General features: G+C 46.9%; 1 protein-coding gene across 5 annotated transcripts in view; it reads right to left on the minus strand.

Annotated features, from left to right (window-relative positions):
- The window catches only part of CDC14A (cell division cycle 14A), a 1359412-nt gene that overhangs the window by 841827 nt on the left and 491912 nt on the right, over positions 1–25673 (minus strand). For all 5 annotated transcript variants that reach the window (XM_069641577.1, XM_069641576.1, XM_069641579.1 and 2 more), the window contains exon 5: positions 19313–19392. In XM_069641577.1, coding sequence (XP_069497678.1) covers positions 19313–19392 — 80 coding nt within the window. The remainder of the gene's footprint in view (positions 1–19312; positions 19393–25673) is intronic.

Here is a 25673-nt window from a genome sequence, read left to right on the forward strand (position 1 = left end):
GCGTTCCGGTTCTTGCGCACCGCGTAATGTTCTTCTTTGTGCTTGCAGGCGCCGATGTAGGTTTAACCTCATGTCTGGGGAAAGCTGCGGCGTGGAAGAAACAGAGGTTGATCCGGAGCAAGTAAGCAGAAGCAGGATGATCCGGAGCAGGTAAGCAGAAGCAGGATGATCGGGAGCAGGTAAGCAGAAGCAGGATGATCGGGAGCAAGTAAGCAGGAGCATGGTGAGTGTGTTACCGATGCAGTTTACAGAAAGCAACACTAAGCACAGGAGGAATCTAGGGTGTGGGTTATATAGCCAGCCACACCCGAACACTAGAGAGCTCATGGATCTTCATACACTTCCTGTTTGGCAACAGGAAGTGGTAACCAGGAAGTTACTAAAAATATCAGGAAGGAACTAAAGGAAGTTATCTGCTATGAGTTTTTTTGTGTGTCTATGCCAGGCCTGCCAAGCCTCCACCCAGCTTGCCCTAACTACATGCCTGGTACCCATGACAGATACAGGTAGAAGCAGTGTTATACATATTCAGGCAAAGTAGCCTAATGTATCAATGGAGCTGCTATACCATACGCATGTCATTACACAATGCCAAATAATCACAGCAGGGCTGTTTGCATCATGCCCGCATTTCATAGCAGGACTGCTATGTTTTGGGACAGTACAGAATTTCTTAACAGAGCTGCTGTTGAGAAAGCACGAACATGTGTTGGCATTTTCTGCGGCAAGCTTAAGTACAGAGCAAGAACAGTGTGAGCTCTTCCCCACCAACCTCCGATAGTGTGAGAAGATGGCATTGCTGTCATATACTTCAATCCCTTCTCGGTCTTGCGCTTTTCAAAACTTCTGCTTCTCCCATGTCAGATTACTGAGTCCCACTGCCAAAAATCTATCTAGCACATTTCAAAGCCTCATTATGAATCTGACTAATGTAGGATAGTCCAAACAGGGTTAGAGCTTTTGACAAGCCATTTATGTCAGGCAAGCCTCACATGGAACTGCCGGTGCCCGAAGCCTATGTGCCTTTCAGTGTCAACAGCCTGTGGGGAAAGGCAGCTCAATGGGACAATAACCTTGCTGAAGAGATTGTGTATCCTGTTAGTTCAACTCCTGTTAATAGGTGAGTTAATGAGTCTGCATCACAGATATGCATTTAAGATGCAGTTAACAATACATTGTAACAGTTGACATAACATTCGACTTATCAAAAGGACTACTAAATGTTCAGTGATTCAGAACACATATTTCATCCAGGATGCGCTACTTGTAATGATATGATATAATATAATTCAGGGCTGTTGATTCAGGGTGGCTATGCTTGTAATGGCTCATAACACACCTCATCAGGGACACCATCCATACCCTCTTGCGGCCATTAGCCTCCGACCATTCCCTTTTGCAGCCAGTAGCCCTCTCCATTCCCCTTTGCAGCCAGTGGCCCTCTCAATTCCCTCTTGCAGCCAGTAGCCCTTCTTGCAGCCAGTAGCCCTTCTCCATTCCCTCTTGCAACCAGTAGCCCTTCTCCATTCCCTCTTGCAGTTAATAGCCCTTCTCCATTCCCTCTCGCAGCCAATAGCCCTCTCCATTTGCTCTTGCAGCCAGCAGCCCTCTCCATTCCCTCTTGCGACCAGTACGTGGCATCAGTAGCACTCACCCCCTCCCTTTTCAGCCTAGTAGCCATCTCCCCTCTCCCTTGTGTGGCCCATAGCCACCGAGCCTCCCTTTTGAGGATAATCTAAATTTCCCCATCCCTTTATTGCCAGTAAATGAGTCAATCTCCGGCTTGTTACCTGTAGCCCCCTCTGCCTGGCCGCAGTAGCCATTCACCATCTCCTGGTCATTTCCTTTGTATAAGGCATTTTTCCCAAGCGACAGTCATCTTTAACATTGTTAGCTAGAGGGTGCAATGTTTACACATTTTCTCCTGGCAACTTGCTCCTCTCACCAAATTAAATTGCCCTTTTTAATTAAGATATTAGACTTTTCAATTCAATTTAAAAGTGTATTCAGATTGCTCCATTAACACACTCAATTATTTTGCCAGACGCATTAACTAACAACTTGTTTAAAATCAGACAGTTAAAACCAAAATAAAATATAAACCCCCTGTGAAAAAGTGTTCCTGCAAATGTCACCCACACGCAACAACAGACTTATGGAAGATTAGCCATTGGACCCTTATCTGTGGTTTGTGTTTTAAGTAATATTATATTAAAGGACATATTCACGAATGTAGTCAAATCATAAAGAAACTGGGGATCAACATAATTAAACATTAAAACCAAAACTTCCTTATGTGAGGGAGTAGAGGGCCTTGAACCCACCCCCCATTCTTACACTACCTGGGTGAGCCCAGTGGCGACTTCTCTGCCCCGGAGCACCCGTGCGGGGATACCCCCAGGAACTGTAACACCCCCCCCCCTTATGGCAACATAAAACCAGGGCTGAACGAGACTCCATTTTGTAGTGGCAGGACAGACGCGAAATTAAAACGCAGGCCTGTAGCTCCCCCAACCAGGCACGCACAGCGAGCAAGCTACTCCCCCACCTCCTCCCCTCTGCCATCATTGCAGTTGTCCTGTTCTCATGAGAGACTAGCCGCGAGAATACAACAAACTTTACACTATATCTTCTTTCTTCCGTCTTACTTCACTGACCATGACACGGGCCAGCACAGAAGTCATTCATCTCTATAAACCTGCCCCCCACCCAGCAGACCCTGGCCGTAAAGAATACCCTCCCCAATACTCCTTAAAACAGGATCAAACAGTTAGAAGTGACCCTTAAGTGTACTCCATTGTTCGTGCCTTAATAGAAGAAAACCAAAGTGTTTAGCTGCTCACTATCCGACTAAGCTGCTTGTTCTATGTAGAATAATGTAAGGATATTAGTGTAACGTACGACATATGCGTAAACAAAAGTCCTAACATTAGAATTCGGTCCTGAAAGTGATGTATATTAACGTATGGAACGATGCTGCTAAGAGAAATTAATTGCAACAACAAAATGCATAACCAGCATAATACTGTACACGCCCAGCACTAAGCTAGCTCATCTTTTAGTTAAAATGTAAATACATGCATGATATTATGGAAAACCAATACAGTAGTTAGTCATCCTGACCAGAATGTTCGTATTATGACAATGTGTTAAGCCCGCATGTGTAGAACCTGAATCATGAACTGTTTAATGTAGAACGGACACTGACCTCAGCATAGGTCTGCCTTCCTAATGAGTTTTGTAACAATGAGAATATTTAGCCAGCTAGAAAATATAGTATATTCTAAAACAAGTATAACCTGAATGTAATGTAGTAGGCCACGTGTAAAAGCCAGAGTGTAAAACTATCTCTCACAAAGTCCTGTTTCTTTGTGCAAAGCGGAACGATAACGCAAAGGTGTGTCGATTCTCCTCCACCACTAATGGTGTCAAAGCAGATTAGCAGAGATTTAATGATGTTTGAACAACCGACCACTAACCCCCCCACAATATGACCAACATGGTATGTGCCTCTTGTGACCTATTCTTTAATGTGTGATTCCAGTTCTAGATTTAGAGCACCCTTTGTCGTTTATCAGATGGACATTCCAGACCACCCAGTGACCTCAAGAGTCTCACCTCTTCAGCCAGTATATCTCAAACAGAATCAACACACAGTTAAGTTTGCCTCTTAACTGATCAAGCGGTACATTTAATGACTGTATCTTAGCTATTCCCAATAATAAATTAACCTGTATTTGAAACACATTTTCCTAAGTGTCTAACCCCACAGGCCTCAGAGCTCACTGGACAAGCAGATTATGGTAGTGAATGAATGGGAATGTGTGGCCACAAGGGCAAATGTCAAATGGTTATTTAACAATGAAACAACATCACAAGCTGCCGATTCCACATACCAGTTCGATGAGCCCAGCTGACCGATTGACCCGAGAGGCGTCATCGCCACACCACGTGTTCTCAAGCCAACCAAGCGCCTCCAACGCTACAGCACGTATAGGTGTTCGCCCCGAGTGACCAATCCCAACTGTTCATGTGCTCCTTAAGCCTGCCCTCAGTTTGATGATGAGAACGATGTATAAAAGTAATTTGTAACATGTTTTCTCCAGAGCGCTAGCGGCGTGAGCAGAGTAGATTCTGCTTGCCCTTATTTAGATAAAAGCCATTTCTTAACACCAAAACTTGGTGTTGGTCTCATTCCCTTCTGGGGTGTGTCTCGATTGACTCCATTGGGAGAATTAACTATTTTTGGGGGCCTCTCACTTACAAGATCTGATGTTATGATACAGGAAGTGCCGTTTTAACCATATCATCCTCTCGGCTTTAAAAAAGTGGAAAATGGAAAGGAAAGGCACCAAGTCTTCATCCATCCCCACACCACACAGGCATTTCGGTGAGGCCTTGTGCCAACTGGATCTTTTGGCAAGCCTGGTTATAATCCGTAATCTCCTTCCCACCTGGGAGTTGAGGCCACTGATTGGTCCGGGGGTTGAAAGACTCCCTTTGGCCTCAACGTACATAACGAGTGAGGGGAAAGATTTGACACTATCAGCATCCGCCGCCAATGCTCTTTCGTTAGACCAGTATTTAGTTACCGATTTCAGTAGTGCCAAGTGGGTCTAGCAATTATTTACTCCCTTTTCAGCTAAAATTGTATCCCAAAAACTAATCCTTGTCCTGAACCAAGCAAATGAGTCCATGCACGGAGCTGGCACCATCGCTGCGAAACCAGACAAGGCATTTGGGTTATTTGAATACCCATATTTTAGTTTGGAGAAGTGTCTGGTCTGTATCGTGAAGATGTACTGTAGCCCTAATTCATTTCATAACGCACTGCTCGGGCACCCTAATGGTAAGCCCAAACTTTGGCAACAGAATTGTGTCCGGACTATTTTACTGTATACCCAGATCTCACTGCCATACAGTATGTGTGATGACACCTTAAGTTAAAAAACGTCCATGCACTGGTCCAGCCTAAGGGCACCATAACTGAAGTAAAAATCTCTGTAGCCCTTTAAGTCTGGCCTTCGCTCTGTCCGACTGTCGGTTAATGTGTTCCTACCAGAGACCGACCCTTGCTAACTGTAAGCGTAGGTAAACATTGGAGTCCACTACATCAATCGCTTCCCATTTAATTTCCCGCCTGAAGGGTTTTCCCTTTTTCCCCAAAGGCAAGATTTTTGTTTTGCTTTTCTTTACCTTTAGTTTGTGGGTTTTGAGGAATCCATGGCGTAGCAGAGCCCTTGATTAAGGGCCGCTGGAGTTAGAGAACAGTATCTCCAGCATAAAGCCAATGCGCTATATCCCTTATTCACCAGCCTAGGTGGACATGCCATGTTAACTTTACCGGTCTCAAAACCAGATATAAAAAGGATAAGTTACCGCAGTGTCTGTAGTCTCAGCATTCCTAATACACACCAATGTAACATCAGAATTAACACAGCGTTTCCTGAGGCAGATATCAGAACCTATCATGTTATCTTGACTATTATTTAGAAAGCCATTGAGAAAATATTTTAAAAAATCTTTTGAAAAAATGCTACAATAAATCTGCTTGTCAATTGATGTCAAACTATGCTCTAACAGCAGGCACTATCCCAGCCAAACGTAAATGTAGCATTGCTAGCAGACGTTTGTACATTGGACCCATAAATACAGGAAGTTGTTCTACTGCCATTATATGGACCGGACAGTAAATATCTAATAATGAGGTAGGTGGCCTGCTTGCGCAGAAAGTTCCCACACAAAGCACAAGCTGGACACAACAACGTCATTTCCCGTATTTTGAGTCTTAAGCCACTGGGAGCTCTGGCGGACTAACGGGATACGTTTTCCACTACAGCAATGTCTTGCCATTGATTTGTTTATCGTGCCCTTTTACAGGTAACCGTTGGTTACTTGGCGAATGGTCCCAATACGTCCAGGACTTGGCAATTCGAATACACGACCTACATTTGCATCCCTCAGATAGTTGCTATGTTACAGTGGTGGGTTTGAAGAAATGCCCGTTTCCCACAAACGTGGACAGAAGTCGAAAAGATGTGTTGCGGTTGTAAGCAATCTAACCACGGGTTTATGTGCATTTTTAAAAGAACACCTAGTAACCAGCACAATAAAAAACAGCTTTAGCTGTGTGATAAAGGGACGACGTAAGCCAGGCACGAAATGTGGTGTTTTTTGGGAAGCCACGGCTTGCAAATAAGTCTGTAATGCTGCAGAACTATAAATACACACAAAAGACATACAAAACATTTTTGTCCAAAACGAAATGTAAGTGCATATGACAGTCACTGTTAAAAATGGTTATGATATGCAAAGCAAGAATAGATTTATAGGATATAGATTGCTTTATTGTATAAAGGCAATTAAACTAGCATTGAGGCCGTGGGCATTCTGTGTGGGAGTAAAGATTGGTCTGATGGAAAGTGGAAGGGTGGAAGGGGGTATGACAACAAAGTGAAAGTAGGAAACCGCTAGCCACAAAAATGAAGGGGTCTTTCTGCAAGTGGAGAGAGGGGGAGAGCTTGTGCATGAGAGGGAGGAAAGAGAAACTCGACACAGGGGGATAAGACGGGAGTACAGGCGAGGCTACATCCACAAACCAGAAAAAACGAGTGGACAACAATAAAGATAGGGTGGCACGCTAATCACAAGAAGCAAACAAGCTGCCTGTCCACACGAGGACAAACGTGGGTTAGGCTCTCCTCTAGAGGGAGAATAAGGAGGAGAGGAGCGAGTTAAACACCCAAGAGAACACTGCAACTAGTCTCAAGAGAATTCCTGCCCGCCTCCCCACAAGAAGTATGAGAGAGTGCCACAAGGAGGAGGATGGAGCACCGACTACAAGAATATGGGGAAGAGGGGCACATAATATATGGTTGGGGCTGACAAGAAGCGACGAGAGACTTGCAATATGGATGGGGACCGGAGTTATCAAGGAGAGAGGGGCAACTGACAACTGTTTCACTGATGTGTCTCTTTTGGCACGCATCCCCTAAAGATCCCATGCAACTGTTTGTTCCACCAGGGTTTCAGTCAAGGTTAGGTCATGTTACCGAGTTTTCTTTTTGGAGAGGTGCTGGGCAATTGTACACCCTCTCAGGGGATTGGTTCCTGCAAATAAGAAGGGTGGCTTATGGGTGAGTTAGAGGGGAAGTGTAATGGCTGCTAGAAGATAATCTGCCCGAGAAAGGCCCAGAGTTATTATTCACTTGTGAATGTGCTTCGTGTGGTATGGTTTGGATGTTTGCATCCATCAATATGGAGCCAGTCACCTGCATGCTGACTAGTGTAGGGTTATGATGAGGAGACCAGAGTACTTGATCGAGATGAGAGATGTAAAAAGTCATTTATTTTGTGAGATGCAGGTTATTGTGTGAGGATAGGAAGGGAGGTGGATGTACTACTGTGGAACTGCATGGGTGCCCGTTAGGGCTGGACAATGAGAATTAGATGTTAGTCATGGAATAAAGTTGCATACCTTGCATACTGTTACTGCACCAATCAACAGCGTGTGGTCCGAATTTATGACTACACCACACAAATAGTGTACAATTAAAAAAAAGGTGCCTCACCGTAGTGACACCTTTCCGCCATACTTCTGGGGCATCCCATGGAATGGCGACGAGACCGGAGTCTGTTGCCAAGCAGCATTAACAGATGTTTCTGCTACCAACACACTCCTGCGCTGCACCTCCGCCACACGTACCACCCAACCATCAGCCCCTTAATCACGCAAGAAGGTGAGACATTTTAGAAGGGACAAGAGACCGGCATATTCAGGAAAGGGGACTCTGGACTAAGAGTACATGTGTCACTATGGTGAGTAACCTTTTCGCACTCTTACATTCGATCCCTTTTCCTCTATACGTATGGGAAAATTCACAGAATCCTATAGTTTAAAGAGTGGAGGCCATCTACCGCGCAAATACATTCTTAAGCACCCACTGACCGAAAACTGCATCACTCCTTGCATTGTGATCCAGTGAGTAGTGTCAGCAGAAGGAGTGTGGGTGGCCCATTTGGCCGCATTGCAAAGATCAGTGATCATCAGCACATGCCTAGAATATGTGAGAGAAGTGGATATAGCCCTTAAAAGCTTTGTATGAAGTCCTTGGGGACAACATTTTTGTCTGAATTGTAAATGTTGACGCTTACCAACACTAACCACCTAGCCAGTGTTGCCTTAATGACACCTCTGAAAAGGTCAGACATAATTGAGATTCCTTACAAATGTGCTTCATTCTGTCAAGGTACAATTTCACGGACCTTGCCACATCCAGACTGTGCATAGTTTTTTCTGCTTCTGAGGTTGGTACTGGGTTAAAAAAAAAAAAAAGTCTGTATATGGACAGCTGAGACTAACTTTCAGAATGAATTTGAGGGGGTCGTTCTCAAGTATTCTTCGGGCTGGGTTAGTAGGTCAGTAGTGAACCACACCTAGATCCCATTGTGGGTGGGGTCGCCTTCTTGGAGAATTAAGTCTCAAAAGGCCGTGAAAATGCCTTTTGTCCACCAGACTTGCCAGTGACACAGGGAACATACCCAAGTTCGGTATGCCCCTAGTGCTGCCAGATAGGTCATACACAAATTCACTGAATTCCCAACTACATCTAAACCCTCCTCTAGCAGATTTTTCCATTACTGCATGGACCAGTGACGGACTCCTGTCCACTTGCTGGCATACTGCACTCTAGCAGTACCTTTCCTGGCGGCCTTTATGATGTCCATATCCTTTTCGGAGAGGTCTAGGTGACCATGGACTAAGTATTCAAATACAGGGACACCAAGGCTAGCGACTCTGGATTGAGATGAAGAGCCATTCCCCTTTCTGGAAATGAAAGGTCTATTCTCAAAAGTAAAACCTAAGGAGCCCTTGTCCCTCCTGTGCCAAAATCATTTGGACCAATTTGGTGCTATTAGGATAATGTGACAATCCCTGGTGCTCTTCAAGTTGCGAAGCACCTTCGGAAGCAACGATAACAGGCTACACAAACGTCCAAAATATTGCCAATGCCAATGCTCGTCTCTTGACTACGGGTACCTGTACACGAAGGATAGGGATAGTGCGATAGGAACAGCCGTTTCAAAGCCTTTTTTCCGACTTCGAAAAAACAGCCGTTATTCTCGTAGCCATTCAATCCCGGAGACTAAGCAGCCAAAACATGCACGTTCACCAATATGGTGACGACACATACATATATGACATGCATTACTTATCGTAAAGCATTTCTGATGGTTGTATCTGCTAGATTCACATGCTGTGTGTGCATAGTCCGACATCAGTGGTCACTGCGGAGTATTGCATCTTGTTTTTTGAGAGTCGAAAACGGGAAGTCGACATAGGCGTGTCTGTAATACTATCCCTATAGTGACGTGTAGTGTACCCAAAATCCCTCACGCGTTGAGGTCCCTCTGTATTTTTTCTGCCATGAGGGAACTTTATGACTAATGTGAGTGAGTACAGAAAAGGGAGAAAGTAATAAGACGTCTATGTTCCTTCCATCCGAGCGGGGAGGAAGGGTGGGCACATGTGAATCTAAGCAGATACAACCATCAGAGATGCTTTTACGGTAAGTAATGCATGTCTTCTGATGTTTGTTAATATGCTTAGAATCACATGCTGTACCTAGACTAGCGAGCAGTACCCAGAGTTGGAGGTGGGTTGTGAGAAGGAACAGTAGAGAAAATATGTCTTAGTACTGCTTGTCCCACCTGGGAATCGGATCTAGAATGGGCATCTAGACAATAGTGTTTTGTAAAGGTGTGTACAGAACTCCAGGTTGCCGCTTTGCAAATGGACTCAAGGGGAATATTTGCAATGAATGCTATGGATGCCCCAGTGCCTCGAGTAGAATGTGCTCTAGGCTTGAAAGACAGTTCTCTCTTAGCAAGAGTGTAACAGAGAGTGATCCATTGGGCAATCCATCTAGATATAGTGGATTTGGAAACTGCATAACCTTCTCTTCCTGCCGCCACTGAGACAAAGAACTGATTACTCTTTCTCAGTGGTCTAGTTCTTTCCATATAAAACATGACCGCTCTGCGCACATCAAGTGTGTGCAGGCTCTTTTCTCCCAAGTTTGATGGGTTTTGAAATAACATTGGTAGTTCTATAGACTGGTTGACATGGAATTTTGAAATGAACTTCAGTGCAAACCTAGGGTGTGTGCGCAGAATCACCTTATCTTTGTCACCTGTTACAAAGGGATCTAGTATAGAGAGCGCTTGTAGTTCACTCACTCTCCTAATGGAGGTGATAGCTATTAAGAAAGCAGTCTTAAGAGTGAGGTACTTAAGGGTTGCTTTATGCACGAGTTCAAAGGGGGGAGCCCATTAGCCTGGTTAGTACAACATTTAGGTCCCATCCGGGAGCTGGGTTTGATATAGGAGGGTGAATATTTTTCACTCCCTCCATGAAGCCTTTAATAACTGGAACTTTCCACCATGACACCTTATGTTGAGATATAGTGTAGGCGGAGAGTGCAGCTAGGTGAACTTTAATAGAATTAAAGACTAAACCTGAGTCTAACAAGTGAGTCAGGTATAGAACAATCTGTGTGGGAGAGCAGTCAACAGGGTTGATGCTCTTTGACCTACACCACATGACGAACCATTTCCACTTGCTAGAGTAACAGTAACGAGTGTTCGGTTTCCTTGCTTCTCTGAGAATGTCCATGCATCTCTGAGGGAGCTGCAAATGAACAAATTCTATGACCTCAGGAGCCAGGCTGCCAAGTTCAGGGTCTGTGGGCATGGGTGCAGCGTTTGGCCCCTGTCCTGTGACAGCATGTTGTACGGGCAGGGTAGTTTCACTGGAGGAGACAGTGACATCTCCATTAGATGAGCAAACCAGGGTTGGCGGGCCCACATGGGGGCCACCAGTATCATGGTAACTGGGTCCTAGTGCATCTTGTGCACTATCTTGTTGAGAAGGGGAGTCGGGGTGAAAAGCGTAGGCAAATTTCCCTGACCATGTTATCCAGAGACTGTTCCCCTTGGAGCGGTTCTGGGGGTACCTGGAGGCGTAACCTTGGCATTGGGTGTTCTCCAGAGTTGCGAACAGGTCGATCTCTGGGAAGCCCGATTCTGCGAAAACGTTGGAGACTATGTCTTCGTGTAGTCACCATTCGTACTCTGCGCACAGAGGGAAGTCTCTGCTGAGTTTGTCTGCCAGAAGATTGAGTTCCCCTGGTACATGTTGAGATAATAGGAACATGTGTTTGAGAGCCCACTTCCAGATGTTCTGGGACAGCTTGGACAGTCCTGGAGAGCGAGTGCCCCCCCCCTTGCTTGTTCAGGTAGTACATGGCCGTGGTGCTGTCTGTGAGCATCAGCGCTGTTTTCCCTTGTAGGTGTGTCTGGAAAGCCTTCAGTGCTTTGAAGACCGCCAGTAGTTCCAGCAAGTTTATGTGTCACGCCACACTCTGGGTCCAAACTCCGTGTGCAGTCTTATGGGATAGGTGAGCCCCCCATCCTGTGAGGGATGCGTCTGTGGTTAGAGTGGCTTCCACTGCGGGGGTTGCAAAAGGTTTCCCTTTTTCCTTCGACCACCACCGGAGCAAGAACCAAGGCTTGTGAGACCACCACTACATCGTCCCATTGTCCGCTGGCCTGACACCACTGGCTGTTCAGCCACTCTTGCATTGGGCGCATGCACAGGTGCGCGCGAGGTACCAAACAAATACACAACGCCATAATTCCTAGCAACCGCATGGCCTTGCGTACCATCCTCCCGATCGGCTACATATTGAGGGATCTGAAACAGCATGTTTTGGACCCTCTCGTAGGAGCGGAAGACGAGGCCATACTTTGTTCGAATTAGAGCCCCTAGGAATTGCTTGACTTGGGTCTAGACTGGACTTCTTCTCGTTGATGGAGAAGCCCATGTGGAACAAAAGTTCTACAGTCTTTTGGGTATTTGAGAAGCATGTCTCGTAGGAATCCCCTGTTATGAGCCAGTCGTCGAGGTAAGGGTAGACTGGAATTGATAATCTGCGCAGGTGTGCTGCTGCCACTGCCAGTACCTTCGTGAATACCCTTGGCGCTGAGGCTATGCCGAAGGGTAGCACCTTGAACTGATAGTGGTTGTTTTCTATCATGAACTAGAGGTATTTCCTGTGCGCTGGCAACATTGAAATATGAAAGTATGCATCTTTCATGTCCAGTGTTGCCATGTAATCCCCCTGTGTGAGCAGGGGGGATTACCTCCTGCAGAGTCACCATACGAAATTTCCGAGGTTTTACGAATTTGTTCGCTGGGCGCAGATCTAGTACAGGGCGCATGGTTAGATCCTTTTTGTGTTCAAGGAAGTACACTGAATAAATACCCTCCTTTACCTGTGATAGAGGCACAACCTCTATTGCTCCTTTTTCCAGTAGCAGTTCGACTTCCTGAAGAAGGATGGAGAGGTGTTCCGGTGATGGGCGTCTTCCCCTTGGGGGTCTGAATGTTGGATACCGACTGAATTCGATGCAGTAACCGTGGGCTATAGTTGACAGTACCCAACGGTCTGTGGTAATTCCCTCCCATGCTTGTAGGAATTATGTTAACCGGCCCCCGACCTGAGATGCATGAGGGGACCCGAACTTTTGAGTCATTTGGTGTTGGTAGCCGGGGAGCTTCTGGGAGTGGAGCCCCAACCTCTTCCCTTGCCACGACGTTGTCCTCCCTGAGCATACTGTCGACTGGTTCCCTGAGGGGAGGACCAGTTGCCGGCTGAGGATTAATGTTGTTGATTTTGTCGTTGGCCATGAAAAAAAGCGCCTGTTGCCATACCCTCGCTTATTAGGAGGTCTTGTGATTTGGTCCAGAGTCTTTAGAGTTTCGTGTTCCTTCTTAGCTGTTTCCAGTGCGTCATCAAACGCCTTGTCAAACAAGTTTGAGTCTTCAAGGGGTTTGTTGATGAGGGACGCCTGTGTTTCTGGTTTGAAACCTGAGTTTGAGCCATGCGTGACGCTTAAGTACACCCTAGACTAGAGACCGGCCATCCGTTCGGCAGCATATAAGGTGTTCTTGAGGATGTTTTGGTTGACTCGAGTACCCTCTGATACAATGGCTAACAAGCGGGTTCTCAAGGGCTCAGGGGCTTCTTTGTAGGCCTTTGCGCAACAATCCCCATTGGGCATCAGCGTAGCTAGCCAACAAAGTTGTGTTGTTGGCAATCCGTGTGGCAAAAGCTGCAGAGGATGTAATCCTCTTTCCTAAAGCATAAAGCTTCTTCCCCTCTTTGTCTGGGGGTGCTTCGCTAGTAGATAGCGGAACCCCTGCCCTTTTCCTCGTGGTGGTTACTACCAGGGAATCAGGTATGGAGGGACCCCTAATATAGAAGGGATCAGAAGGTGAAGGGCTAAAAAGCTACTCTATTCTTGGATTGACCCCTCTAGCGAATGCAGGTGTAGATAAAGAGGGAACGAGGCGTCTGTTGACTGAGGCAAGAAGGGGTATGGCTTGGCTAGCAGGCGACTTTTCCTTAATTATTTTCTCAACAAAATCTACTTCTGGGGTAGTTTCCCCTGTGTCAATTTCAAAATGTGCTGCCGCCTTGCTTAGCATCGCATTGAAGCTGGGTTGATCATCCATAGGTGAAGGGTCCCTGACTGGTGTGGTCTGAGGAGAGGGCAGATCCAACACATCAGGGTCTGTAGACGCCCTTGGTGACTGCCAGGGCTGTGGTTCACATATGTCTAGGTCTTCCTCGAAGTCCCTTACAAGGTCTTATAGATCCTCAGTATTTAGGAATTCTTCATCTTCCTGAAAATGTTGATCCTCTTCAGTGAGGCCATATGTATCAATTTCTTCCTCAAGTGGGTCGAAAAGTCTTGGAAATTTGGCCCTAGTGTCTTCAGGGAGCATCTCCCTTGGCCTCCTGGGTGTAATGTGTTCAGAGGTGGACACAAACCTATCTAGTCTGTCCACACATGACTCAAATCTTTCCCTAGTCCACTGGGATAACCCTGAACAGTCTAGTGACGGAAAAGGCTGCTCCTCCGCCTCGAGGTGTCGAGATAGCTCCCGTAGCGTGGAGGATATACCCCCTTCGCCCTCTGAGAACCCTTCTCGTGGGGCCGGCACTGGGGACGTATCTCTGGGTTTTCCCTTCGAAGTGGGGGGAGGTTCTGGCATGCTCTCCGTAGATTTCAACGTCTCTCTGACCTTGTGAGCGGGCTTCGCTGACTCTTTCACACCCCCCCAGTCTCTGAGTGTCCTTGGAGACTATTCTAGCTAAGCTTTCCACGACTAGTTTGTCTGTCGAGGGCTGGTCGTGAATAGTTTTCGGCAGAGCCGGAACCATACCATCGACAGACGCCCTCTTACGAGGCGTTTCGACTGACGTTTTGGTGGTAGCACCCTTAGTAGAAGGCCGGCCCAGTCACTAGGCGCATGCGCGTATGCGGCTGCGGGGAGGGCTGGCGACAATACGGTCGGCGGAGGCTGACGGTTCTTTCGGCGTCTCCGTTGGCGCTGAGGCCTTCCTCGATTTCGATGAATGGCCGTGGGTTGTGTGCTTTGTGATTTTTTCATTTGCGTCAGCGTCGCCCGTCTGTACATCCCCATAAGTAGGGCCAGTGCCAAACTTTTCGGGGCGGGGACAGACGCGCAGGAGCGCTCCATAGAGAGGTCGACAACCTCCGTGACGGAGGTAGTGTTATCACTATCCCCCTCGTCACACTCGGCGGCGGCCGCCGCTGGTGAGGAATCAGCCCTCGACATGCCGTAGGCTTCCCACCTTTTGACCGTGCGTTCCTTCAAGGTTTTTGGGCGAAGGAGTTTACAGGCCGCACAGCCGACCTCGTTGTGGTCGAGGGATAAGCAGCAGTTACACCGCTTATGCTTGTCCTTCCACAGAAATTTGCCGTTATGAGGGCAAAATCTAAAAGGAGTCCTCTCCATAGATGAGGATGTAATAAGTGATAACGACCCCGAGGAAAGGGGGGAGAAAGGGAAAGGCATTCTAAAAGAAACAAATGTCCACAACAACCCCCACTCTCCCTACTGTGTAGGCAGGCGAGGCCAGGCCACATGTTCGGCAGCGCCAAAAGGATTGCCTCCGTCAAAGATCTTGACTCGGTGGGGAAGTTGAATGGCCGTCGAAAGAGGGCTGGAGGCGATTGAATTAAACAATAACTTAAATCAACCAAAGGTCGAATAAATGTTAATGGCAATGTCTCTTACGAGCTCCGCATAAGGCGACCAGTATTCTGGGCGGGAAAAAACAATCTGAGAGACCTCGACGCGTGAGGGATTTTGGGTACACTACACGTCACTATAGGGATAGTATTACAGACCCGCCTTTGTCGACGTCCCCTTTTCGACTCTCGAAACACAAGATGCAATACTCTGCAGTGACCACTGAATGTCGGACTATACACAGAATGTGATTCTAAGCAGATTAACAAACATCAGAAATATACTTCAAGAGCTCCGCTCCCTCAAAATTCAGCACCCTAAGGAATTGACTCTCCGACCATCTCAACCTAGATGGCAACCCACTGCCTAAAATTTAAACACATCAAACTGAATACCTCCTCATCTGCTCCCCCAGATATCAACCCAACCTCGCTCCCCGGATCATTGAATTCAACACAGACAACCCATACATAACCCTCTCCACACAAGTAAAGTCCCTAGGTTTCAGCATTGACTGCCATCTATCCTTCACAGGCCACATGGCTGCCATTACCAAAAGCATGCAACTTACAACCACACTGCCCAAGCAAGATAAGACATACGTCCACCTTAATGACTTCTGTACCACAGTCCAGTCACTTGCCCTCTCCAAACTGGACTACAAGAGCACTAGCCGTCCTCACTGGACCCCCTGAAAACGCTCTCGCCCTCCCACTGCAAGCCATACAGAACACAGTAGCAAGAATAACTCTACACTTACCCAAACACTCACACATCACCCAGCTCTCATACCACATATAATTGCTTTCAAGGGACTCTGCATTCTATACAAAACCACCCATCTAAAAACCCCATCCTACCGCCACAGAAACATAAGGCCATTACCAACAGCAAATCACGACAAGCCAACCGACATGTTCTACACATTCTACACTGCAAGCTAATCCGTACACAAATTCAGGACATTACCGTAGGGGTCCCTAGAGCATGGAAACCCTCCCACCCAAAATCGATGCTGCCACTTCCATCATCACCTTCCGCAAAATCCTCAAAACATACCTCTTTTCTCCACCTAATACGGTTAATTGTTCTCCAGTGCTATCCTTGATCTATTACAAACCTGTTCTAAAAAATACTAGTTTCTTTCTTACCTCCTCTCTTTGTACTTTGCAAAGCATTCTGAGATGCATCAGCACTGCATACACATTTAAATATTGTGCGCCCTTACTTATACTTCAGCCACACGGATTGCTGCGGCTGAATGTGTGGGCCGTTCCAGATCTGCTGTCTCTTGCATAGTAGTGGGTGTGGTGGGTGTACATTTTCACTGCTTGTTACTGGTCGGAATGCTGGCTGGCTATCACCCGAGTGGAGTTGTGGATAGGTTAAGGGTTGCTGTTGCAAGAGTGAGGGTGAGTGTTTACTGTGGGTGCAGAATGTGTGCATATTTTAACTGTGTGTGCGTGTCACCAGTATATCAGAGCAATTATCTGTATTCTGGTACGGTCTGGCTCTGCTTGAGAACTGTGTTTAATTTCCAATAGGTCCTGGTCCTTGTAAAGCTGGGGCCCACTGCCTGTATGCTGGTGAGGGCAGATGGTATGTCCGGTCTGTTGCTTTCCTAGGTATCTATGCGTGGCTGGTTAGGAACGGTTCTCTATGAGCAAGATGGAGTAGACGGGAGGGAGGATTAGAGGGGGGCTGGAAAAGGGGTTTGGTTAAGTGTTCGCTTGGTTAGTGCATTGCCTATGTTATATTATGGTATGTTAATATTGTTTTGTACTGCGCCCATCCCCACCTTGTGTTCTTACGGTGCAGAGGCTTGTCTGGGTAATGGTCTTTTTTCCCCATGCCAGGTGTAACCAGACTGGAGTCTGAGGGAAAGGAAGAGGGCACAGAAGTGACAGGATATGTACAGCGAGTGGACACAAACAGACAAGCAATTGGAAAGGTACATGAGGAGGGTGACTGAACGTGTAATCATTGCCAGATCACACAGAGTGCTGCTCAAGAGTATCGGGAATAAAACCTGCTTGCAATAGCAAGCATTTCTTGTGAAGGTATTTTCTAGAACATGGTTACGTGGGACTAGAATCGTTCATCGCATGGCTGCGCGATGACTCAAAATGTTGAAGCATGCCCTTGAAGCTGTGGAGGCTTCATCACCCAAAAAAGTTTAAAACCATTCCTCATTTACCAAGGGGATTATCTGGGAGGGTAGACAAGACTGACTGGTGTGCAAGTACCAAGAGTAAGCCACGTACAGAACAATGCAGGGAAACCAAAAGGGGAAAGGAGAGAAGCCAAAACATATTGAAGGTATCAGTTTCAGCCTATGAACATAAGTACCAGCTTCGGCCTTTGTAGATAATTTTCCTTCAAATGTACATTTTGGCCCGAAATAGGATTGACAACTACTTAAAACTGAGAACATTTAAATTGAAGTTTCTCATAGAGGGACAATCAAACCCGAGCACAAACACTGACCTCCAGAAATGGGTTGATACCCAATCGACCCACCAAAGGGATTATTGCATCTAAAGCGATGAAGGAAAGGTTGTTCAGTTCTATTAGCCGCTTTGAGTCAGTTGCCTGAATGTGGATTTTTGGGTGACTGGGCCTTTGTGTTTGTCTCAGAGTAATGTTAAGCTAATTTATACTCAACAGGTCAGATTCACTTATGCCGAGTCAGTCCAAAGAAATGAAGACACTTATGTCCAAAGCACTCAATGAGGCAAAGGCTAATCATGCTAAGCTCATCAACTAACCCCCGTCCAAATGAAGGTTCAATCGCAGAAAGGCAAATAATGGAATTTGCATTTATGCCCACAGCTTCAGTGGCTGTCTATCTATACCCGAAACATAGTCAGGACTTGCTACATCCTCAATGAAGAAATATCTGCCAGCATACCACTGCACGTGCTTGACAAAATAAAATATCTAAGGAAGCCAAGGCAGCCTTAACTATTTTATTTCTACCTACCCAACAGGGTGAGGGATCACTTTACAGTGATACAAAATACCATACAAAAATAAATCAAGAAGAAAAATCTGAACGAATACTACGTTCGTTTAAAAAGAAAAAAAAAAACTTAATGGGATTTTCATATTGTAGAACACACAGTGACCGGACAATATAACTATCCCCAACTTTCCAACCCTCTGCCCAAATCCCATTCCCCACCCTCTATGGATCAGTGTACCAATACCCCCCCCCCCCACCAGCCCTCACCCTTCTTTCCCCATCACCGTTTGGTGCAAGTCCATGCCTCCTCCAGTTCGCAATGTCCCTACCCGCCCTCTCAGAGGCCACACAGTCCCACCTTGCCCCCTTCTATTCTCCATCTTCCCTCATGTTTTTCGATGATCAGTTCAGAGATTTTAAGTCTGGGGGTGGATGCCAGTTCATTCAATAATTGCCCCCAGTCCATTTCTAAATCATTTTCCCCCTTTGGGTGAATATTACACGAATTTTAAACCAGCAACAATATAACATTTCATAAAGATATCAATGTAGGATAACTACAAAGAGTAAACAAAATCTGCACAATTATGTAAATGTCCCCTTCAATTCTTTCCTAAAGGTTAGAAGAGACGGACTCCACAGTAGTGCAACTTGCAACAAACTCCACACAATAGCAGCACAATAAGAAAAGCCTGGTTTTCTTGTCTTCTTTGCACTAGGGATTGCCAAACCAATGTCATGTTGTTAGATAGTCTGAGTAAAACGTAAGTTGTCAGAAGGCAAGCTTTCTCAAGCTATGCACCCATAATATGGAACTAGTTCCTCCATAATCAGAGTCCCCAATTTCCCCCTGTGGTTCCCAAAAGAGCAGAAGCTATCTTTCTGCAAGGGAGCAGCTCATCTGCCCTGGTAAGAAAATAGGTTGGCTCATGCGGCCCCATCATCCAACAACAATGACCCTGCCCCAACACAACCTAAATTATACACACTATTGCCAATTATTCCCATACAAATGATGCTGAATTACTCCTACCCTTCCGATTGGTAGAATATACAGTAGTGTATGTATACAATAACACGCACGCAAACATTAACAGATTATACTACAGACTTTTTATGACAATTACAATCATAACTTACCTTGCATTTATCCAGAATACGAAAAAATATCACAGAACAGCAATATCTAAAATCAGCACATGTTCAACTTGCAGACATACCTGAAAGGAAGATACGGTGGGTTAGAGCCAGACAAGAGTGCTCTGTAGGCTTCTTCTGGGGTTTTCCGTAAATAAATGACCTAAGAAAAACAATATTGAAAATAAGCACGCAAGCGAGCTGAAGCATTCCACAGGCTAGAAATTCGTTTCTGCTTATTGTGAGCACTATGGCAAGCCAAGAAAAACGCAGGTCTGGGGAGTGAGAAGTGGCTGGGAAACATCAGAGTCAACAGCTAGGGACTTGGGGAGCCATGCTTCCCTCAAAAAGATCATTGATATACAAGTGCAAACATGTGCCAATGTGGCCGTGGTGACTTTTCAAAAACAATTGCGAGAAACGGTGTAATGTACAGCACTATTTTCCAAAGGTTAAGTGCCATAAAGGTCATACGCATTACCTGAAGTACTGAGGGTCTAGCACCGTAGGAGTCATATATGTGACCCTGAAAACATTGCAGGTACGCTCACTAGAACGGTGCATCATGCTCCAGTTGGCAAGAGTATGAGCAACCTCCAAGTCTGCAGAGGCGCAGCAAACGGACTGCATGGCTGGGGTCTTGCTCAAAATGATAGCACACTGCTGTTTCTTGGCAGTGATGTGAAGGGGGAGGTAATTCCCGGGTACTGCACAACCCTCAGCATCAATAGAGTGCCGGAAGGTAACTCTGCCTTCTCCTAAATATGCTAAAAACAATGCAACAGCAAGGAACAACAAAGTGAGAAATGTTGGCTACATTTACAGTACCAAAAGCATCTAGATATGAGAAGCACCGGCACTTACAATTTCACACACGCTTCTGATCAGTGAAAGGACCATCTACCTCTGGAGCATCCAGGTATTCTTAGTAGGCGTCAGTCACTCCAAAACCTTTAAAAAATCCCTTTAGTAAGTCCAGGTACTTAAAGTTCTATGTTATACGAACTTGATAAACATTCCCCAGTGCAGTCTGCGAGAAGCTGGGAAATGGTGGTCAGCCCCAGTGTCCCAATAAAGCACTGATCTTTGAAAGGGGTGTTGCTAGGTGTGGAAAAGATCATGGGCTACTAAGCAAATGTCGGGACTTGCGGGATTCAGGGCTAGCTATAGCCTTCTGGTTGTAGTCCCCGAGCTTCTATCCAGGGCTACAACCAAAAGACCCATAATCAACATAAGACACATCGCAACAAAGCCATTTTTATAAGATGATGCTACCCTGTGCCATGTTTTCATTTTCTCAGATCGCGGGAAAAATGCATTTGGAAGCACCCTTTGTCCAGTTTTCATGGCAAGAAAGTTCATTATTTAAAGAGGAAACTGCAAAGAAGGCTTACGGTGTTCTCACTTAAAAATGATAAACAAGGAAGTAGTGAGAGTGGAACCCTTGTGGGCCTCGGGAGAGAGATGTGGGGGCTTTCCCCAGGGACTTAGTTGCAGTGACCCGAATTGAGACCCCGATTGAGTGCAGAAGCAGGTGGCAGGTAAACCAGGGCAGCTCTGGCGCTCACCGCCCACTTCCCAGATGCCTGTGATAGACTGAAGTCTTTCACTCAAAGCAGGTGACTGACCCGTGGGTTTCACTGTTTTTAGTGATATTTTGGTGAGGGACGTGGAGGTGTGCTGGCCTGGAGCAACAATGACTGATACACAAACCTCTGTGGTAACACCAAAACAATGGAAGTGACTTGGTTGTTTGTATCCCAACAGCAGAAAGGGCTAAAGGTTTTACAGAGGTCTCGGCAACCATAGTGTATTTACATAAAAACGTGTATGTAATGGAGGTCTTTGGCTTCCCTGGGTGCCAATTTGGGAAGTGAACCAAAACACAAATATTCCTATAAACAATGCTGCCTTAGGTTGGCTGAGATTAGACTATCAGAAACCTTTGAAATCAAAGAAAAGAGTTGGGAATCTATGATAGACTCCATGCTTGGATCCGCCCAAGATGCAAGGCATGGCGCTAAGGTTTGTGTTCTGGGCATTCTGAGCAGTGTAGCAGATGGGTGTTCAATGACTGAAAATACAGTCTAAAGATGGCCGCCATGGAAAGGGAAGGCGGGGCTCTTCCCTTTCCATCCATGGCGGCCTGCGGGAGCCAAGGGGAAGGAGCGGCTGCAGCGGCGACACTTGCTGTAGCCGAAATAAGGTAAGTGGGGGGTAGGAAAGGAAAAGGAAAAAAAAGGGGGTTGGGGAAGAAGGCAGCGGGAAGAACTGGCCGCAGGCAGCATGGACCGCGGGCTGAGATTGACGGTTTCAGCCCATGTCCCTAGCCACCGGATTGGCTGGCTCCCCCCACCAGGGTGCTAACTGTTGCTTAGGGCCCTCCCCTCCTTCCCAAGTTCAGCTGTGTTGCACATCTTTTTCCCCATTCTCATTTCTTAACGTTTCTTTTATTTGCTTTCTTTGCCATATTCTCTTTTAATACCTTTTCTTTTTCTTATCCTCCTATGTGAATTGGAGTCAAGGTATGGAGTCAAATTTATTTAGATGTGATCTTTCAGTAATAAAAATTGTAGTCACGGTATGATGGAGGACAGAGATATGCTTTTTCTTTTTTTAACTGGCTCGTACCCGAATAAAAGGCTACTAAAACATAAGCAATTGTAAACAAAATCCTGCTAAATTACATATTTAAAAATGTCTCATGTGGTTTGCTAAACTGAGATACATTTAAACAAAATGAAAGGGTAATTTAAAGGGGCTCTCAAAGCATTGCTTTACCAAAAATAAAAAATAAAGTACTTTACATTATTTCCGGTCCATTACTGTTGATTAGAGCAGAGTTTGTTTTCGAGTCTTAATAGCCTTTCACTGATGGGTGGCAATGCCCATGCATAAAATATGGGAAACCGACCACTTAAAAATTGGACATTTGGGATTCCAAGATGGCGGCTGGTGAGGGAGGACACGTCTGATAGTCTCTCCTCTCAGGGCCGCGATAATAAGCCCATCAACATAGCATGTCGGGCGAATCAGAGGTGATTCACACCGCATCTGGTTGACATGTAATCAGCGCCATGGAGATCTCAGCGGGAAGCATCACCGAAATGCAGAGCCTTAAGTTCGAACCGGAGAGAAATGGAACTGTGCCGAGGGTAGTGCTCGCCCGGGGGTGAGGCCGTCCCAACAGAAGACCGCACAGCATTGCGAGATCGAGCAATCGGCTCGCATCGAGGATAGCACCCGCCTAAAGAGAGGCCGTCGCAGCGGGCGGATGACCAACACAGCAGAGAAAACGATCCCCGGGCACTACAGTAACCGTGTGGGGGCACATCGAACTAGGCAGCCCCAGGAGGAGACACTTGAAGCAGGCGCCAAACCGGGGCCGGGGATCCACAGGCGTGGCCAACACTATCAGCAAATACACGCCTGTCGAGCCGGCACCGCAGAGGCCTACTTGCTGCCGGAGGTGGAGCACAGCGCAGCACGTTGACTAGCGGTGAGGGGCCGACCATATACAGTCGTTGCCGCGATCGGTGGGGCACCCCATCAACAAAAGCTCTGCTCCACTATAACCAGTCTACGCAGCCCCAGGGAACGGCCGCGAAGTTGCCCCAGGACAACCCCCCCCACTGAAGGTGAGGAGAAAGCAATAAACGGGCCCTAGTGGAGGGGGGATACCCACAAGCATTACACGCCGACGGGTGGCCTTATGCCGGAGCCACAGACAGGGCCCTATGCCGGGGACCCCCTCCAGTGGATGCTGGCACGGCGATGCTCAACACCGGTAACGTAACAGCCCCATCCCCGCTGGCCAATCACCATAGAATCTGAACGCTGAAGCAGAAACAACCCAGTTCCTGTCAGGGGCGGATTCTCCCGCGGTGCAGGCTGCGCCACGCACCTACGTACATACTCCCCGGAGGACAGTTGGGAACTCTCTCTGTCTGGACTCCCATAGAATCCCTCACGATTAAGCCCAGGTCCAACAAGGTGCCTTAATGTCTAAAACACGGGCGAGGTCCTCAACTCAATCCTCCCCGCAGAGAAGCCAGGGAAGGAACCTAAGACAGCTCTGGGGGACACAAGACAGCCTTGCATCCACGCCGGAGTAGTTTCCCCCACTCGGTCCCAGCTCAGTACATGAAAGGATGAAAGGAAGCGTGCTGAGCAGGGAGGATATGCAAGCTTGCTTTAAAGATCTCCAGTCGCAACTACTTAGCTCTGTTCAGGAACAATTTAAAATTCCGAGGGGCGAGATGGTGCAATCAATTCAGGAAATCCGGCAGGATATAAACAAGTTGAGAGAGAGGACCGATACTGTGGAAAGAAAGCTCCAGCAAATGGAGGAAGACTCCTTAAAATCTGAGGAAACACTAGATAGGTGAGACAGACCTGCAGGCGACGGTTACGCAGCTATTCACCGAGGTTCTGGCTGAAGAGGTGGACCCGGAGGTGGGGATTGATCGAATCCACAGAGTGGGTCCCAGGAGAGGGACAGACCCGGGGGAGAGGCCCAGGGATGTTCTAGTGGCAATAACTTTGTATGTGCAGAAGGAACAGATAATTAGAAAAGCCAGACAGGCCCCCCGATAAGAGTGGACGGCCAGGAAGTGCAACTGTACCAGGATCTGGCACAGTTCACCCTTCTCAAGAGACGGATGATGGGCCCAGTTGTCCGCCACTTGTCTTCTGTCCAGGTGAAATATAAATGGACTTTCCCGTTCTGCCTCCTGTTCACATGGGAGGGGGAAAAAAAGGTGTGTAGAACCAGGAGGCACACCTATGTAGAATAGGGGTAAGGGATAGTACTGATCAAGTAAATGGCAAGTATGAAAATTAAGAGGTAATCTTGAGGTGGGGGGGCGAGAGGGGACTCAACCGTGACATCTTGGTTGGATATGACAAGACAAAAAATGGTTGCTCCCAAAAATTCTTAACAGAATAATAACTTAATGGAGTTATATACTAATTCTGTGAATCATGTAAGCAACATTATTCTAAAATGTTAATTACATGATACACATGGGAGGGGGTTCAGCACAGGATCACTTCCTGTGAGGAAGCAAAGAGATACTGGGAATATCGAGTGGAGGAGAAGGGGCACAGCCGAAATCTTAGAGGAGGTACAGGGGGCCGAACCAGCAAGATGGGTGGACGATGGTCCGCAAGAAAGTAAGGGAGAAGAGGACCTAACCGGCCATGGGACGCACTGGGTTATCCACAAACTCAGAATATGAAAACGAAAACGGACGCAAATGTCAAACGGAGAACAGGAGGAGGTCGATTTGCCCGACCGACCATCAGCAGGCCTGTGAGAGGAAGTGGAAGAAATCCAATGGAATTTCCAGTGGTGTTTAGCACTCCCCATGATGGGTTATTAAGGGGAAATCTGATCCGGGAGCGCTGGAAAACTCATCTCAGGGCATGTAGTAACCCAGATCTGACCTCAAGGGCTTTAAGATGGTGGGAAATGGGGTGGGGGGGGGGGACACAAGTTTGGGGTGGCGAGATGACTCAACGGCAGAACACAGAGTACATTAAAAAAAAACAGGACGGGTACAAAGAGCCTGCCCATCAACCCTTCGATGGATACAACAAGTAAGTGTTTTCACAGAATGTTAGGGGTATGAACAATCCTATGAAAAGGGCTAAACTGGACAGGCAAGCCTGGAAACAGAAAGCTGACATCCTACTGTACCAGGAAACACACATTAAGAGAAGCGAGAAAACTTGCTTCAGAATAAAAGGCGAAATGCGGAGGGGAAGAGGGCAGGAGTCCTGGTGGCCATAAAGGATACACTGAAGGCACAGATCCACGGCCACAGAACCGACAAGGAAGGGAGATATGTATTGCTGAACATCACGATGGAGGGGAGGAGGATTACCCTGGCTTCGGTCTATGCCCCAAACGTGGGCCAGGAAGCATTCCTAAAGAACATGTTTGGATCGCTTGAGGAATTTGCGACAGGAGATATTATACTAGGAGGAGACCTGAATCTGGCTTGGAACCCCACCCAGGATAGGACGGGCAGAACGAGCGACGGATCGAGGGCCACCTCAGGAGGTACTGAAGAAGGCGTTTTGAGTCCTTCTCCTTGTGTGATGCCTGGCGAGCAAAAAATGGGTAGCGACAAGGCTTTACACACTACTCATGTGCATAACTCGTTATCGAGAATAGACTATGCATGGGTCTCCTCGGACCTCCTAGGGACAATCAGAGAGGTGGAGATGGGCCCATTGTCCGCTCGGATCATGCCCAGATTACGATGTTGCTGGTACTCAAAACCAGGGGGGGGCGGAGTGTGGGCCTGGTGATTCCCTTCGGAGCTGCTACAAGACCCAGTGTAGGTCGAGGAAATTCAAGGGAAAATTGATACGTACTTTAATGAAAATGACACAGGGGTGACTCTGCAGGACACTGTCTGGGATGCCTTCATCGCG

The sequence above is a fragment of the Ambystoma mexicanum genome, chromosome 1q (genome assembly GCF_040938575.1).
Source record: "Ambystoma mexicanum isolate Mex_15411 chromosome 1q, UKY_AmexF1_1, whole genome shotgun sequence".
NCBI lineage: Eukaryota > Metazoa > Chordata > Amphibia > Caudata > Ambystomatidae > Ambystoma > Ambystoma mexicanum.